This window comes from Bufo bufo, chromosome 4, assembly GCF_905171765.1.
Source record: "Bufo bufo chromosome 4, aBufBuf1.1, whole genome shotgun sequence".
NCBI classification, from domain to species: Eukaryota; Metazoa; Chordata; class Amphibia; order Anura; family Bufonidae; genus Bufo; species Bufo bufo.
Genome location: NC_053392.1, coordinates 199,101,869 through 199,120,966, shown reverse-complemented (window position 1 = coordinate 199,120,966; position 19,098 = coordinate 199,101,869). Strand labels below are relative to the sequence as shown.

Sequence of the window (19,098 nt, the reverse complement as noted above, 5' to 3'; positions counted from 1 at the left end):
AACAAAAACCTATTAGATATGCACGCCTACACATTCGTTTCAGCTATGCTGTAAATCACAAATTTACAAAAGTAAAAATATATAAATAAATAAAAAAAAAAATGGATTGTATCTGAAAAGCACGGTAACTGTTACTTACTGCTATCGTGTGTCGCCCACATTCAATGCTAACAAGTTTGTGGCATTTCTTATGAACCAGCAGCTTGCAGTTGATACACTTGTAACCTTGCCGTCCTAGCCCCCATATTCGGTCAGTGCAGATGGCACAGTGTGCTCGCTGTAAAGAGAACGCCACAAGTATAAAACGCCCATTTCATGACCCTAAGCATTTAAAGCAGCTTGTAGAATATTCACCTCTAGATAGTCTATAAAAACCTGACACATGCATCCTCAGCCATTAGCAGCCAAAGGCAACACGCAAACCCTAGAGATGCGCTCTTTATTGTACACTGAAGTATAACCTGACAATATGATTTTCAAAATGATGTCAAAGAAGTCTCATATATAATAGGGGCCCATAAACCGGAGAAGCTACGCAATCAGATTCAAGCTTTTAGCTTCCAACCTGTACTGGAAAACAGAAATCTGATTGGTGGTTATGGACAACCTCGATCGTTGTCTGCTTTGTGATAAATAAAGCTCCCCATGTTCAAGAAGGGAAAGATTTACAAGCATAGGAGGCTACTGTCGGATTCTGAGATGTACAGCGGTGATACAAGACAACCATAACACAGACAAACCTACGACAAATGCTACTAACTCTGTTAAATCTCTTGGCTTGGAAGGTATGTCCATTTGCACAGTATAGTTTTCGCCACCTTCTTGCTCCGCGTCGATAGATGGACTCTGATAAAAGTGTGCAACAAGAAAACGTGTTAGAATTCTATAACATTTCTTCAGGAATCATGCAGGATGCAGTCTGACCCCAAATCATGTAATACTATCCATGTAGACTGACACATGCAAAGGACAGGTTCGGATTTCCATGTATTTGCCTGTTCAACTTTGATATTTGTCTTTGGAGGTTAACGTAGGAAGCCTCTGCCTTTTCCAATAAAAAGAAATCATCATGCAGCTGGGATCATGAGTAACCAGTGCCGCAGGATGACATCATACAAGAGGTCATATGAATGTGATGACTCACCTCACCACACGTGACGTCATCATGCCACAGGGCCCGGCCTAAGCTGGCAGCCCTTCAATTATTAGCAGGCCTGATACCTCTACAAAGTTATTAGCCTGGGGATCACCAACAGCCTTACCCAGATTCTTCTCATTTATATGTTCAGACAGGGGGAAAAAAAAAAAAAGTATCTGGCGCCTGTAGAACTGATCACAGATATGCCTTAAGGGGGTTGTCCAGGATACGAAAAACATGGCTGCTTTCTACCAAAAACAGCACCTTTACTGTCCATGGGTTGTGGCTTCATTGGCGTCAATGGGTAAGAGCTGCAATACTACACACAACCTGCGGACAGGGGTGGTGCTGTTTTTGGAACAAAGCAGCCATATTTCTCTTATCTTGGATAACCCCTTTAAAAGGGGTTGAACCAAGTTTTACAGTTATCCCATATAAACAGGATAGGGAACAACTACCAGATCGGTGGGGGGCTGACCACTGTGACCTCCACTGATCCCCACAATGGCAGGTCAAGTATGCACCAAGGTTCCATTCATTCTCTGATAGCAAGAAACTGACGGAAAAATGAATACTACAATTATGATTATTTAGCTTTATCTGACAATTATCATAAGATATTTTACAGAGCACCCACACTTAAAGGGAATGCATGAGCTAGACTTTAATTTACTAATGAAAATGAGATCTTGATAAAGTGTGTGTGTGTGTGTGTGTGTGTATATGTGTATATATATATATATATATATATATATATATATATATACACACACACACATATACACACACACACACATATATATATACAAAGTGACTTCTATGAGACTAGGCATGCTCTATAAGCTTGTGCAGGGAGGTGGAGCTAAATTGTGTCCATCACCCATTGTGAAAGGTGTAATCAATCCTGTGTTATCTACATATATAGCTAATAGCTGATGTGAAAGTGTCAGTCTATTATCAGGCTTAGTGGACCGAGTGAAAACTGCAATATATCATGATTAGGTTTTAATATTTTAATACAGTATCATAAAAACGTAGAGAGAAAAAAAAATAGATTAAAAAAATGCTGAATATGAAGTATGACGAAGCAAGAGGCTCCAAATTGATTACGAGGGGAAGGCCTCTTAAAAATCTTCTAGCAATCAGTGCGCCAGAAAATCCAATCAACACCAACCAGGTTCTGCAGTAAATTATAGTCAAATTGTAAATCTGACAACCCAGGAGAGGCAACCCCCCTTCTGCAAAGTACCACCTACTTTTTTTTTTTTTTAAGTCACCTGCCCAAAAGTGTGAGACGTTACCTGGCATACTCCCAACTGCCCTCTATGGCTTTTGTGTTCGTGGTGATGTTGCCATGCTTATTATTTTGTATTTCAAACATGCACACAATCAAACTAAATCTACTTACTGTCCTCTCCTAGGCAGGGCATGCCAGGCCTCTCAGGTGTACAGGGAAAAACTAAAAAGAAACACAAGAGATTAACAATGCCAAACCAAAGTGCAAGGCGCCCAACGTACATGGAGAAATGTGTCGATATATACACACAAAAGCGACACCCAAAACATAACGGAATGGCACAGTAAACCACAGGATTGTATACAATGACATTCTGTAAAAAAAAACAACACTTGTGCGACCAGTAAATGACTTCTCTAAAACAAAGCGCATGCATTATGAGCAACTATCAATAATCCAAGCTCAGCGCAGCGTCGATTAATGCGACTCCACAGATCGGACTTTTCTCACCGTGAATTAGCAGCTCCGAATCTTTATTCAGTTCATACAACCGGAAAGCTTCTTCTAGCTCAAGCTGTGAGGACACAGTGCATGGGTCTCCTGATATCAAAGAAGGCAACAGCACATTAACACCAACTATATCTAAAAAAAAATCATTAAATAGATGGAAATTTGGTGCTACAGTATTAACACATATGAGATGGGGGATACAGAATTTTTATGTGTAATAATATCTAGTCCATTAAGGCAGGTATCCCGAGTATTGGTCACAGAGGTTTGCACTTCATTAAATAATTACTTGTAAAACAAGGCATTGTACCATTATCTCCGGTATTCCCCTTAGAAATATACTGACCACTGGGTGTACCATTCCCCTTGATGATAGGATGTGTCCTTACACAGTTCGATACTGTCAGAATGTGTAGGGACATGCCCCATTGACAGGGGGAACGGTAACGCACTGTTTTTTTATGCATACATTTCCAAGAGGAATTACAGGAATGAAACAATCCAACAACTAAGGCAATACACATTGAGAAGTAAGCAGCTTGCGCTGGAGTCCCCTCAATACAGCGCACAAACTCAAGAGTCCTGATATTCAGGAGCTATTTCTTCCTACCTCCCAAATACAATTAGAAAAGAATGGAAATAACAAACACCAAAGTCACTATTCCAGTTTCCAGAAAGAAGGAGCAGGACTACAACTGAAGGCTATATAGGGTTCCATTGTACAAATATCAAAATGAATAAAATAAATCTATACTGTGCAACATACATAAAAATTTATATATTTTTTTTACTGTACAGCAATGTATGAAATAAAGCAGTCTAACGCTACTTTCACACTCGCGCTTTGGCTTTCCGTTTGCGAGATCTGTTCAGGGCTCTCACAAACGGTCCAAAACGGATCAGTTTTGCCCTTAATGCATTCTGAATGGAATCAGTTTGCTTCCGTTCCGTCTCCATTCCGCTTTGTAGGCGGACACCAAAGCGCTGCTTGCAGCGTTTTGGTGTCCGTCTGATGAAACTGAGCCAAACTGATCCGTTCTGACACACAATGTAAGTCAATGGGGACGGATCCGTTTTCTCTGAGACCATTTGGCACAATAGAAAACGGATCCATCTCCCATTGACTTTCAATGGTGTTCAAGACGGATCCGTCTTGGCTATGTTACAGATAATACAAACGGATCCGTTCTGAACGGATGCATGCTGTTGTATTATCTGAACGGATCAGACTGTGCAGATGCACGACGGATCCGCACCAAACGCAAGTGAGAAAGTAGCCCAAGCTAATCCATACCATTTTTATGCAGTATACAAACATCCCCCTGTTGGGGGAATGGCGTCCCACGGATGTGCTTATCCAAGCCTATATGACACCAGGGGTCCTTTTACACAGGCAGATTATCTGCCTATAAACGAGCACAGATATACAACATAGCGTATCAATCAGTGCTAGCAAATGAAAACGTAACAATGAATGAAAATCATGGGGACGAACAATCGTTAGTATGTCCCCTACAGTTTGCATATTGTCGTCAACACGTCCCCTGTTTACACAGGGACGTGTGCTGCCGACAAAAGATCATTTGTGCTTCGGTATAAAAGATGGAAATGCTTTCTGGTGGATATATTTACACTTTCCTATCAATGTTCGTAACAAAGAAGAGAAAAGTGTGTTAAATGTCTTAGTCTGTCTTGTTAAGTCTGCACGGGCACTATGGGTCATTTATTCATGTATTGGCGGGAGAATACCTTGAATAGGTCTTATGATCCATGTTCTGTAGCCAAATGATCAATATTTTGATGTGCGCTTCACAATGTATTTGTACATGATGTTTTATCTACATGTGTGTTCATCCTTAATAAAAATGAATGAACAAAGGAGAGAAAAGAAAAAGGAATGCGGTACTCACCAAAAAATGCAGTTTTAGAGTATTTTTTTGGCGAGTGCCGCATTCTTTTTTCTTTTCTCTCCTTTGTTGCAAATACCACTTGTTTTTTATGCTGAGCACCACTGCTCCTCACATTTATCAGTGCAGCACCAGAATAAACCCCACACCTACAGCAGTGCCGACCGGATCCTCTACATATTACTTTCCTATCAATGTTCATTTGGCCATTCATCGTCCTGTAAGAGGCTATCACACAGTGGGATTAGGGCCTAATTTTAGGCTACTTTCACGCTGCAAGCAGCGTTTTGGTGACCACCCCCAAAGCGGAATGGAGGCAAACTGATGCGTTCTGAGCGGATCCTTTTCCATTCAGAATGCATTCGGGCAAAATCCGTTTTGGACCGCTTGTGAGAGCCCTGAACGGATCTCACAAACGGGAAGCCAAAACGCCAGTGTGAAAGTATCTACTAATGTGCTCTGTGCGTTAATCCACAGCCTAGTAGGGATAGTGAGCTGATAACATGCATTTTCACTGTAGGCTATAAAATGAGATGCTTTTCCAGTGTCGCCCATATAACCAGTAGATGTTGGTACCTGTGAAAACTGCACTTTATTTTAGCTGCACATGTGGCAAAAAACAAGAATGCTGCAAAAACAATTACCACAATATTTTTTTCAGAAACATATGGCAACAACTTCATAATAATAATAAATTAGTGTCCTTATAAATATGGCAGAATTAAGTGTCCATTTTAATAGTTGTGTTTTTCTGCAAATATTTTTCACTTTCAAATGATTTTCTTGTGCTTATAACTGATTATTTTATTAAAAGCAAAGGTATATCTATGATAAATTACTGTTAATCCTGGGCAGCTATAGCATTCATGGCCTCTCTTCTAATACAGCTATATCACATTATGAAATGTAATCCGCGCAATGGTGAAATATCATAAACACGATGAAACAGCTCACAGCTATTAATATATAATCAGTAAAAACGGAGACAGATGAGAAGATGGAAAAAGCCGATCCGTGGCTCATGTCATGCGGCTAAGACAAACTGCTGTGCAATGCATGTGAATCTATCAGCGGGCGCTCATTGTAAAGATTCTGCACATGTACTCCTCTCATGTATATGCACACCATAAATTGTGCACCGCTGACAGGGCACGGCACACGGCTGCGGGGAGTTACAGTGCTTCAAATTATGGTTTGTATAAATCAAAATCAGAGCCATCGGCAAATACCTGGCTAGAACAGGCCCGCTGCTGCTAGATAAAGCAACATCCATTACCAGCATAGAAGAAATGGATGATATATAAAATACAGAAAGATTCCAACATTCTCAATATGATGGGATATAACCCAGAGCAGGGAGATAATCTAAGCATTCCCCAACCCACTGCCACCAACTGTGAAAATATTGAAATAATCTATGAATGTCATACATAAGAATAAATAATAAGTCCTATACAGTACATTGTATGTTTGCCTCTTCTTTGCACCACATTGCATGGTACTAACATATGCCTATACAAGGACGTAGCCTGGGGGGGGGGGGGGCTGCCTTCCCTCTCACTCTCATGCCTTTCTTCCTTCAAGTTACAGCAGCTAGAGTTTCTTACCAGATGCTGTAACTGGTTCCAGACAGCTGTCTGTCCTTGACGGAGGGGGAGAAGCTCTGCCCTCTACGGCCTCATGCACACGACTGTTCCGTTTTTTTGCGGTGCGCAAACTGCCAATCCGCAAAAAACGGAAGCAGCCCGTGTTGGCTTCCGCAATTTGCAGAACGGAACAGGTGCCGGCAATATAAATGCCTATTCCTGTCCGCAAATCGCGGACAAGAATAGGGCGTAATTTTTTTTTAGCGGGGCCGCGGAACGGAGCTACGGATGCGGACAGCACACGGAGTGCTGTCCGCATCTTTTGCAGCCCCAATGAAGTGAATGGGTCCGCATCCGAGCCGCCGTCGATGCGGACCCAAACAACGGTCGTGTGCATGAGGCCTACTGCTGTGATGGCTTTGCAGGAGAGGCAAGTACATGCAATACATACACGTGTCTACAGCATACATATGTACATATGTGTCTGCATTGTCTATATGTGTGTGTGTAAACAACATAAAGCTTTAGGCCTCTTTCACACTTGCGTTGTTGGGATCCGGCATGCACTTCCGTTGCCGGAGGTGCCTGCCGGATCCGTAACAACGCAAGTGTACTGAAAGCATTTGAAGACGGAACCGTCTTCCAAATGCTTTCAGTGTTACTATGGCACCCAGGACGCTATTAAAGTCCTGGTTGCCATAGTAGGAGCGGGGAGCGGGGGAGCGGTATACTTACAGTCCGTGCGGCTCCCCGGGCGCTCCAGAATGACGTCAGAGCGCCCCATGCGCATGGATGACGTGATCCATGTGATCACGTGATCCATGCGCTTGGGGCGCCCTGACGTCACTCTGGAGCGCCCGGGGAGCCGCACGGACGGTAAGTATGCTGCTCCCCTGCTCCCCGCTACACTTACCATGGCTGTCAGGACTTTAGCGTCCCGGCAGCCATGGTAACTATTCAGAAAAAGCTAAACGTCGGGTCCGGCAATGCGCCGAAACGACGTTTAGCTTAAGGCCGGATCCGGATCAATGCCTTTCAATGGGCATTGATCCCGGATCCGGCCTTGCGGCAAGTCTTCAGGATTTTTGGCCGGAGCAAAAAGCGCAGCATGCTGCGGTATTTTCTCCGGCCAAAAAACGTTCCGTACCGGAACTGAAGACATCCTGATGCATCCTGAACGGATTACTCTCCATTCAGAATGCATTAGGATAATCCTGATCAGTATTCTTCCGGCATAGAGTCCCGACGACGGAACTCTATGCCGGAAGACAATAACGCAAGTGTGAAAGAGCCCTTACTCAGACTGTCATTATTTGGTCAGCATTTTGCATCAGAATTTTTAAGCCAAAAACCAGAAGGGGGTCCAAAACAAGAAATAGGTGCAAAATCTTTCCTTTATAGGTTTTCTCAAATCCTGATGCCAAATACTTCCGTGTGACAGTGGTCTATGTCTGTGTGTATCAAATAGAAATGCTATTGATGCGTGTGGTATACGTGTTATGTTTTGGGGTGAGGGCGTACATTTAGTAAGCTCTCTGTAGGCAAATGTGCGCATGTTTTGCAAGGGGTTGCCATACCGAATCTTTGCCCATGCCACAGGAGTTAAGTTAGGATTGTTTGCAGTTCTTACCTTCTTCATCAATCCACTTCATTGTGAAGAGCTGCTCATTGTCAAAGGCGCACATCTCCTTCACCTCGGTACAAAGCCCATCGAAGGTGATGCTGGGGTCAAAATGGGTAATCATGATGTCTCTGTGGGGGAAAAAAAAGAAGCTAATTTTGATATATGGTCAGAAAGAAGATCAGTGAATAAAACCATTAGGTGAGAAAAGAAATGCACTCCACAGAAAACCATACTCCCCTGCAGCCACTCCAGTGCTCCCAGTGGTGCTTGTTTTTGCCGCTACAAAGAGGACCTTACTTAAAGGGGTTGTCTGGGTTCAGCATCTCCGGCCCCCCTGATAGGAGCATGATTTGTTTATGTCTTTAACAATACTAGGCGGAGGTTCCACCTAGCAGTGTTCCTGGTGACGTCATGACGTCACCGGCACTGATGGGCAGGCTTCAGCCACTTTACAGGCTAGAGCGGCGCTAAAGCCCGCCCACTAGTGCTGGTGACGTCACCGGGCTCACTGTCAGGTGAAAGCAACCACCTAGCTTTACCTGTGGAGAGTACGTCACCGGATCTCCAGAAAAAGCCTTGGCCCTGCTCAAAGGAGAGCATTGGAGCCAATCGCCAGCATTAGTGGTCAGGTGCATCATCATACACTATGTATCTATTCACCATTAGTCATTTTCATAAAACGAGGGTACCATGGGACAGCAGTAAAATTAAGGCATGTATGAAAAATAAAACTGTAGGCCAGACAAGGCAAGAAGCGGTGGATGAGCTGAAGCTGGCAATATAAATGAGATTTTTAGTAGGTAACAGTTGGACGACCGATTGGTTGGACCCCCCCCCCCCCCCACGCAAAAAAAATGGTTTTATGGCCTATTATTGAAGGAACCAGTGCAAAAAAGACCATTTTTACATAGTGTTAATAGCCAGAACTATTAGTAATTGCTTTCCAGCTATGTAAGGCGAACTTCTAGGAATCTGCATCCACTGTCCTGTAAGGGTGGTCACACATATTTAGTAGCTGTTGGTCGAACCATAGTCAACAGACGACTCTCTCTCGACCCCCCCTTCCCCATACACATTCGGCTCAGCAATGGGCAGCACACTAAATTAAAAATATAAATCCATGTGGAAAGTAAGGCTACTTTCACACCAGCGTTTTTGCTGGATCCGGCAGGGTTCAGCAGAAACGCTTTTGTTACTGATAATACAACCATCTGGATCCATTATGAACGGATCCGGTTGTATTATTTTTAACATACCCAAGACGGATCCGTCATGAACTCCATTGAAAGTCAATTGGGAACGGATCCATTTTCTATTGTGTCAGAGCTAAACCGATCCGTCCGCATCTCATGACGAAAAGAAAACTGAAGCTTGCTGTGGTTTGTTCCCGGGATGGGAACGCAACCAAACGGAACACATTTTGGAGCATTTCCTTCTGTTCAGTTACATTTTGTCCCCATTGACGATGAATGGGGACAAAACGGAAGCGTTTTTCTCCGGTATTGAGACCCTATGACGGATCTCAATACCAGAAAATAGAAAAGCTAGTGTAAAAGTAGCCTAACCAGAAAACTCTAGATTCTTACCACTTAAGAAACCAGGGTATTTTTCCTTGGAGAATGTGTAGCAGACTTCCTCTCAATAAATACTGCATATCTGCACGAGGAGGTTATCAAAAGCCTGCAAGAACTGGGAGCGCTTGCCAAGATACTCCACACAATAGAAATGTAATAGATATTCATAGGAAGACCTGTATATATTATAAGCCTATCTGCTTCGGCTTGCTAATCCCCTGATACACAGCAGTAACAGAAGAGCCGAGTGTGGGTGGGGTGGGAATCACAGATTACACTCATCTTATGCTTTTAATATATTTACCATGAAGTAGGTGACAAAGTACCATCACAAGCATGTAATACAGCCAGCAATAATACAGTATATTTACAGGATAAATACATTTGTGGATGGATCTTCTGCCCACGTAGGTATGTGCTTTCAAATAGCTGGTCATCCGTTCTCTTTACCCTCTGCCGTACTAGAAAAACACCAAAAGGAATCTTAACTAGAACTGATCCCATTGGTTTTCTAAGGGATCATTTTTAGCAAACGGCCCTTCGGCTGGAATGTGAACAACAAAGTGCAAAGGAGAGGAGTCAGCTCACCGCCACGTAGCCGATCGTGCCCACAGCCCCCAGGAACAACGCACAGAAAGAATGCCAGGCCGGGTCCTGGGTAGCAGTGCAAATATGCAAGGACCAGATCCAGCACTGAAAAAAAGTTCAAATCTAATTTTATTCTAATACATATTAAAAGCATCAAGGTGCACATTCAGTGGTAGACTGCATTCCCAAAGGAGCGTTTCAAGTCCTTTACAGGCTTGAAATGCGTAAGCAGCAACATCTACCCATGGATGTGCCCCTAGATGCTTTCATTCTATCGCATATTTGAATAAAATTGGATTTTAACTTTCTGATGCTTGACCAGGACCTTTTTCCTAAAAAGAGAAACAAATTCCAGCTTCCCAATAAAAACTATGGTCTTTATTAAACAAGCAATAAAAACTCCCATAGAAAAAACACTACGCGTTTTGGATTAATATATTACAATCCTTACTCATAAGTAAGGATTATAATGTTTTAATCCGAAACGCGTAGATACGTTTTTTTTCCTATGGGAGTTTTTAGCGCTTGTTTAATAAAGACCATCGTTTTTATTGGGAAGCTGGAATTTGTTCCTCTTTTTTGCATTTACCTTTGGGGCTGCGTTCCAAACGATGAGCAGGTGAGTGCTGTGCCTATATTGTATATTGGACCTTTTTCCTGTATCAGTTGTAATGTCGATGTCTCCCTGCACCATCATGCAGCATTTTTCTGTCCTTGTATTTCTGGCTTTGGACATTGGACCGGCACACAAAAACATCAAAAAGTTCTGCCCAGCTCAGACCTAAAAACTGGTCGAGCACAACTCATGCAGATGAACCCAGCATTCTTCCCTATGCTAATGAGTTTTACATGTTAATGATCCATCATTACAGTTTCATAAGTGTAGGGGGTGCACAGAATATCTGGAGGGCACTCGAACATACGATTATACAACATTTGCCCAAGATTCCAGCACTGCATGACCACCAGGCCACCATGCTGCATTTCCATATAATAGGAGTCATCGTTGCAAAACGAAAATCTAAATAAATTATTCTTGGAATAAACCTTTAAAGCTTGTGACAATATGGAGATTAGAGGCAGTAATTACTGACCAGCAAGAGACCCACAGGAACTGGGAATGCATACTTATCAACAGTCTCTCGTCCTCCCCCCAGCAGGTAATTACATCCCATAAACTACGGCATTCATTAGAGGTCTCCTCCGACCAGTATATCACCACTCGCAAGAAATAATAATAGCACGAGAACAGAACTACACTAACATCTCATGTTGTGGGCAGTCTGCAGTTCACAATATTTTTTTCAGGATCGAAATTGCGGACCTGGGTCCGCAATTCCGGATCGGGGCCGCATGCCGTGCGGCCCCATAGAAATGTATGGGTCCGCAATTCCGTTCCGCAAAATGCGGAATGGAATTGCGGATGTGTGAATGGAGCTTCTACAAGACAAAAAGCTATCAAGTCCCGGAGAACTGCTTTAGGGTACATCCACATGGGAACTAAAGCCTTCCAGAAAATCCGACATGGACTGTAGATAAAATTGTTCTGCACTTTTCAGAAAGGACTAGTGGTTTCTTTATGTAAATCATCCTATAGCTCAAACCTCTAGCAATTTGCTGCTGGAGCCCAAAAACTACCCCGGCCCCCAAATCTCCTACTGAGCAGGCCGGCTCCTGGAACAAGTGGCTGCCACACAAACCCACTGCTCATCTTATGGGAGGAAAGATTTGGGTCTGTTAGGCTACTTTCACACTAGCGTTAATATTTTCCGGTATTGAGATCCGTCATAGGGTCTCAATACCGGAACAAAACTTTCTCAGTTTTTCCCCCATTCATTGTCAATGGGGACAAAACGTAACTGAACAGAACGGAATGCTCCAAAATGCGTTCTGTTCCATTCTCATACCGCATGCTGCGGTTTGCTTTCCGTCCTGGGATGCGGATCCATTTTCTCTGACACAATATAAAACGGATCCGTCCCCCATTGACTTTCAATGGAGTTCATGACAAATCCGTCTTGGGTATATTAAAGATGATACAACCGGATCCGTTGTGAACGGATGCAGATGGTTGTATTATCAGTAACGGAAGTGTTTTTGCTAAACCCTGCCGGATCCAGCAAAAAACGCTAGTGTGAAAGTAGCCTTAAAATATACTATTGCCCAATCGACCCAATTCACCGCAGACACTGGAGGGGAGCAGGGCTGCCTCCCATACACATCAGATTGGAGGCAGAATTAGCAGGTTGTATCACCACACCTTTATTCGGCTTCTTTGCTCATCAATAGATCTTGCACACCTTTATTCTTGATTCTGAGTGCCTTTTATGATAAATGACTGAACCCGCTAATAGAATATATATTTAGTTATAAACACATATGCCAGACACAGAACCTCACTGTTCTTTTCACCTCACTGAAGGGGTTAATGTGTGTCCTACACATTATAACACCGCCATATGGCAATGTACATCCAATTACAGCAACTCCCCAGGAAATCAGCGGTGGTGCCGCGGCAAGCTCAGCGTGCTACGACAAGTCGACGTATTCTCTCCCATCAGTTTCATTTGGGCTGCTCTTTTCCCCCTTTCTTTACCAACATCCGCCCCTCCAAGCAAAAATAATTAGACATCATTTGGCAGTATAAAATAAATGATATCAGCCGTCCATGATCTCTCTCTGCAGCAGCACTTCATCTGTCCACATAACCACCAAGGTAATGTACATCTGTATGCTGCATACAGGACAGAGAATATGACACAGATCCACAAGCGTGACTAATAGCTTTAGGGGCCCCAATGCTAAATCTGTAACAAGGCCCCCTCAGGCTCTAGGGCGCAGGTATGACCGCTAGCTCTACACCCCCTACAGCTCAAGAGTCATCCTCCAGAAGAAGGCATTGTAGCCGAAACGCGTGTCGGGGTACGTGGCTCTCCTGAGTTGGACAGATTTCTATCCCCATGGGTATGTTACTCTTTGTGTGAGGCTACCTTTTGTTGCAATTATCACCCTTTTTTTTGGCACAATCAGCTACCTTATGTAAGCTGCGGGGGTTGATCTCTGGGATCCCGGTTTCCACTTTGTGGATGGGGGCGTCTGGGTGATTCATCCCTGCTACCTCTCTTTTTTAGGCCTCCTGCACACGACCGTTGTGTGCACCCGTGGCCGTTGTGCCGTTTTCCGTTTTTTTTCGCGGACCCATTGACTTTCAATGGGTCCGTGGAAAAATCGGAAAATGCCCCGTTTTGCAGCCGCATCCGTGATCCGTGTTTCCTGTCCGTCAAAAAAATATGACCTGTCCTATTTTTTTTTGACGGACAACGGTTCACGGACCCATTCAAGTCAATGGGTCCGTGAAAGAACACGGATGCACACAAGATTGGCATCCGCGTCCGTGATCGGTGGCCGTAGGTTACTTTTTATACAGACGGATCCGAAGATCCGTCTGCATAAAAGCTTTTTCAGAGATGAGTTTTCACTTCGTGAAAACTCAAATCCGACAGTATATTCTAACACAGAGGCGTTCCCATAGTGATGGGGACGCTTCTAGTTAGAATATACTGAGAACTGTGTACATGACTGCCCCCTGCTGCCTGGCAGCACCCGATCTCTTACAGGGGGCTGTGATCCGCACAATTAACCCCTCAGGTGCTGCACCTGAAGGGGTTAATTGTGCATATCATGGCCCCCTATAAGAGATCAGGGGCTGCCAGGCAGCAGGGGGCAGACCCCCCTCCCTCCCCAGTTTGCATATCATTGGTGGCCAGTGTGCTGCCTCCCCCCCCCCCCCCCCCTCTATTGTATTAATATCATTGGTGGCCAGTGTGCGGCCTCCCCCCCCCCCCCGTCGGCCCCCCTCTATTGTAATTTCATTGGTGGCCAGTGTGCGTCCTCCCCTCCCCCGCCCTCCCCCCTCCGTCGCCCCCCCTCTCTATTGTAATTTCATTGGTGGCCAGTGTGCGGCCTCCCCTCCCCCCCCCCCCCCCCCCCCGATCATTGGTGGCAGCGGAGATTCTGATCGGAGTCCCAGTTTAATCGGAGGCTCCGATCGGTAACCATGGCAACCAGGACGCTACTGCAGGCCTGGTTGCCATGGTTACTTAGCAATATTACAATATTAGAAGCATCATACTTACCTGCTGGCTGCTGTGATGTGCGTCCGGCCGGGAGCTCCTCCTACTGGTAAGTGACAGGTCTGTGCGGCGCATTGATCTGTCACTTACCAGTAGGAGGAGCTCCCGGCCGGAGACACATCGCAGAAGCCAGCAGGTAAGTATGAAGTGATGCTTCTAATATTGTAATATTGCTAAGCAACCATGGCAACCAGGCCTGCAGTAGCATCTTGGTTGCCATGGTTACCGATCAGAGCCCCAGAGCGATTAAACTGGGACTCCGATCGGAATCTCCGCTGCCACCAATGCTCGGGGGGAGGCCGCACACTGGCCACCAATGAAAATACAATAGAGGGGGGGAGGGGGGCAGGGGAGGGGAGGCCGCACACTGGCCACCAATGATATTACAATAGAGGGGGGCCGACGGAGGGGAGGCCGCACACTGGCCACCAATGATATTCAAACTGGGGAGGGTGGTGGGTCTGCCCCCTGCTGCCTGGCAGCCCCTGATCTCTTACAGGGGGCTATGATACGCACAATTAACCCCTTCAGGTGCGGCACCTGAAGGGTTAATTGTGCTGATCACAGCCCCTGTAAAAGATCGGGTGCTGCCAGGCAGCAGGGGGCAGTCATGTACACAGTTCTTTTAGTATATTCTAACCTGAAGCGTCCCCATCACCATGGGAACGCCTCTGTGTTAGAATATACTGTCGGATATGAGGTTCACGATGTAACTCATATCCGACAGTATATTCTAACATAGAGGCGTTCCCATGGTGATGGGGACGCTTCAAGTTAAAATATACCATCGGATTGGAGAAAACTCCGATCCTATGGTATATTAACTCCTGACTTTACATTGAAAGTCAATGGGGGACGGATCCGTTTGAAATTGCACCATATTGTGTCAACGTCAAACGGATCCGTCCACATTGGCTTGCATTGTAATTCAGGACGGATCCGTTTGGCTCCGCACGGCCAGGCGGACACCAAAACGACAGTTTTTTCATGTCCGTGGATCCTCCAAAAATCAAGGAAGACCCACGGATGAAAAATCGGTCACGGATCACGGACCAACAGACCCAGTTATTGCGGACCGTAAAAAAAAACGGTCGTGTGCATGAGGCCTTATATAGGACTCTATTGCTAGTATTGGCAACAGCCTTATTTGCCCTATGATACCTACGTGCATGATTACACATACATATAGAGTCTGATTCTCTACCCATGAGACGGATGACACTATGGGCCAGATTTATCATTACTCTGACAGCTCACTCCACTTTCACATATGGCTAAAGTCAGTTTTAGCCAAGACAGATTTATGATTGGCCCTTTAAGACTGTAATAAATGTGGTTTGACGGGAGCAGTTTATTCGTCAGTAAGCAGCTTTACAAAAGTCACACATCTTTACGAAAAAGTCGCATGTTCTATTAAAAAGTCTCATAAGATAAGCATGGTCCTCACTGGAGTGAAATTGCGCATTTTTTTGCGACTTTTTAAATAGTCTCAATAGTAAATCTGTCTAGAGATTCATTTACATAAGAAAACACGCCCACTTTCAGAAAACTGGTGAGCATAGTGCAGAGCAGAAAAAAGTCGCAAATTTGTGCGCAGTTTTAGTGTATGCGCATTTTTTTGCCACTTTTTCACTCCATTATTCTAACTTGAGCTAATGATAAATCTGGCCCTATGTGTATGGGTATGGGACCACTTAAGTGATTGATTGTCATTCATATGTGTGACCACCAAGGTGATTGATTGCTATGTGCATTTTGTTACAGTGCACAGGCAGTTTTGTATCCATGTGGAGACATATAGCTATATATTAGTACTGTCTTGATACTTGTGACATTTATAGACACATTGGATAGGTCTTCCTTTTGCATATGTATGCTTGGAGATCTATATCTAGATTGTCTTTTTTTACCTTTATGACATATAGATGTGATATCATTATGTTTAAGGGTGTTCTATATGTATCTTTAATTTAACTTTGTGGTTGCCTCCCCTATTTTTGTGTGACTACGTTATGTCCCCTCAGGTGTAGTCCACCTTTTTTATCTGATGTATTGCATTAATCTTTTTTATGTATCACTTAATAAAGTATATTTATATTTTGCTACTATACCCGTTTTAGTCTCAGATTGTCTTCTGTTCGTGTATGTTTATGTACACTGAGCGGGTACGTTATTTTAGGGTACTCTTTATCACATAGGATCACTATTAGTGAACGCAAATCTATGTGTATTCTGTGACTGTTGTATTCTAATCAAGAGTCATTTTAGGCCTAATGCACAGGACCATATTTGTCCATGTCCAATACACATTTTTTGCGGATCGCAAACAGACTAATTTACAGATAATACTGGAAAAATTAGAATATCGTGCAAAAGTTCATTTATTTCAGTAATGCAACTTAAAATTAGAATATTGTGAAAAGGTTCAATATTCTAGACTCAGTGTCACACTCTAGTCAGCTAATTAGTCCATACCCCCTGAGCAAAGGGGACCTGAGATTGTGACTTTGGGGGTTTCATAAGGCTACTTTCACACTCGCGTTTTGGCTTTCCATTTGTGAGATCCATTCAGGGCTCTCCCAAGCGGTCCAAAACTGACCAGTTTTGCCCTTAATGCATTCTGAATGGATAAGGATCTGCTCAGAATGCATCAGTTTGGCTCTGTTCTGCCTCCATTCTGCTCTGGAATGGAGCGTTTTGGTGACCGTCTAACGGAACTGAGCCAAACGCAGCCAAATTGATGCATTTTGAACAGATCCTTATCCATTCAGAATACATTGGGGCTGAACTGATCCGTTTTGGGCCGCTTGTGAGAGCCCTGAAACGGATCTCACAGGCGGACCCAGAAACGCCAGTGTGAAAGTAGCCTAAGCTGTTAGCAATAATCATCCAAATTATAACAAATAAAGGCTTGAAATATCTCGCTTTGCATGTAATGAGTCTATCTCATATATTAGTTTCACCTTTTAAGTTGCATTACTGAAATAAATGAACTTTTCACAATATTCTAATTATTCGAGTTTTACCTGTATTTCGGGTCCGCAGAAAACAAACAAAAAAGACTAAAAACGGACAGCACACAAATATCATTGTGACCGGGCTGCAAATTATAAAACCTGTACTATTCCATGAGGTGTCATTCCAACTACTAGAACTTTATTAATGCATTGCTAGAAGCCTACCAGTTGGGGGGTGTCCCTGCACAGTCTGCCACCAGCAGCATTGATTTGGACCTTCTACTGGTAACTAGAGATGAGCGAATTTCCGGTTATGAAATACGTTTGCGATTCGTTTATTGGTAAAAGGTGAATTGGATTCAGTTACCACGGACCATAACGCAATTCTATGACGGAATGCATAACGGAATGCCTTTAGAGGCAATCTGTTATAATAGAAGTCTATGGGCTGCGTAACAGATCCATCCCGTTTCAGTTATGCAGGAGAGAACTCCCCTGCTTAACGGAAACGGAACGGATCCGTTTTACAGCCCATAGACTTCTATTATGACGGAATGAATAATGAAATGCCTCTAAAGGCAGTCCGTTATGCATTCCGTCATAGAATTGCGTTATGGTCCATGGTAACGGAATCAATAACGCAATTCACCTTTTACCAGTAAACAAAGCGTGTCGTCTGACTTCTTTTCATAGAAAAGCCGCGCAACATTTTTTGTAATTAGTTGCACAAAAATCTAACTTGAATGGATTTTTTGTGACTGTTAGGCCCCGTTTTCCAGCGGGTGCAATGCGTGACGTGAACGCATTGCACCCGCACTGATTCCGGACCCATTCATTTCTATGGGGCTGTGCACACGAGCGGTCACTTGTGCGTTGCGTGAAAATCGCAGCATGTTCTATATTCTGCATTTTTCACGCAACGCAGGCCCCATAGAAGTGAATGGGGCTGCGTGAAAATTGCAAGCATCCGCAAGCAAGTGCAGATGCGGTGCGATTTACACGCACGGTTGCTAGGAGACGATCGGGATGGGGACCCAATCTTTATAATTTTTTCCCTTATAACATGATTATAAGGGAAAATAATATTCTTAATACAGAATGCATAGTACAATAGGGCTGGAGGGGTTAAAAAATAATATAACTCACCTTAATCCACTTGATCGCGCAGCCCGGCTTCTCTTCTGTCTTCTTCTTTGTTGTGCACAGGAATAGGACCTTTGATGACGTCACTGCGCTCATCACATGATCTTTTACCATGGGTATGGATCATGTGACGGACCATGTGATGAGCGCAGTGAGATATATATCTCACTGCGCTCATCACATGGTCCGTCACATGATCCATACCCATGGTAAAAGATCATGTGATGGACCATGTGATGAGCGCAGTGACGTCAGCAAAGGTCCTATTCCTGTGCACAACAAAGAAGAAGACAGAAGAGAAGCCGGGCTGCGCGATCAAGTGGATTAAGGTGAGTTATATTATTTTTTAACCCCTCCAGCCCTATTGTACTATGCATTCTGTATTCAGAATGTTATTATTTTCTTTTATAACCAAGTTATAAGGGAAAATAATAAAATCTACACAAAACCTAACCCAAACCCGAACTTCTGTGAAGAAGTTCGGGTCTGGGTACCAAACATGCCGATTTTTCTCACGCACGTGCAAAACACGTTACAATGTTTTGCACCCGTGTGGAAAAAACACAAACATGGAACGCAATCGCAGTGAAAACTGACTTGTTTTAGTGTCAAAATCGCACCATTTTCCCTGAACGCACCCTGAACGCATCCGGCCCTAATCCGCAACGCCCGTGTGAAAGAGGCCTTACTGTGGCAGCATG

At 43.9% G+C, this 19,098-nt stretch overlaps 1 protein-coding gene across 1 annotated transcript in view; it reads right to left on the bottom strand.

Annotated features, from left to right (window-relative positions):
• PRKCI (protein kinase C iota) overlaps positions 1–19,098 on the bottom strand; it is a 111,666-nt gene that overhangs the window by 54,995 nt on the left and 37,573 nt on the right. The window contains exons 2-6 of the mRNA XM_040428216.1: positions 8,009–8,130; positions 2,886–2,975; positions 2,547–2,597; positions 761–846; positions 140–277 (exon numbers count right to left, since the gene is read on the bottom strand). Coding sequence (XP_040284150.1) covers positions 140–277; positions 761–846; positions 2,547–2,597; positions 2,886–2,975; positions 8,009–8,130 — 487 coding nt within the window. The remainder of the gene's footprint in view (positions 1–139; positions 278–760; positions 847–2,546; positions 2,598–2,885; positions 2,976–8,008; positions 8,131–19,098) is intronic.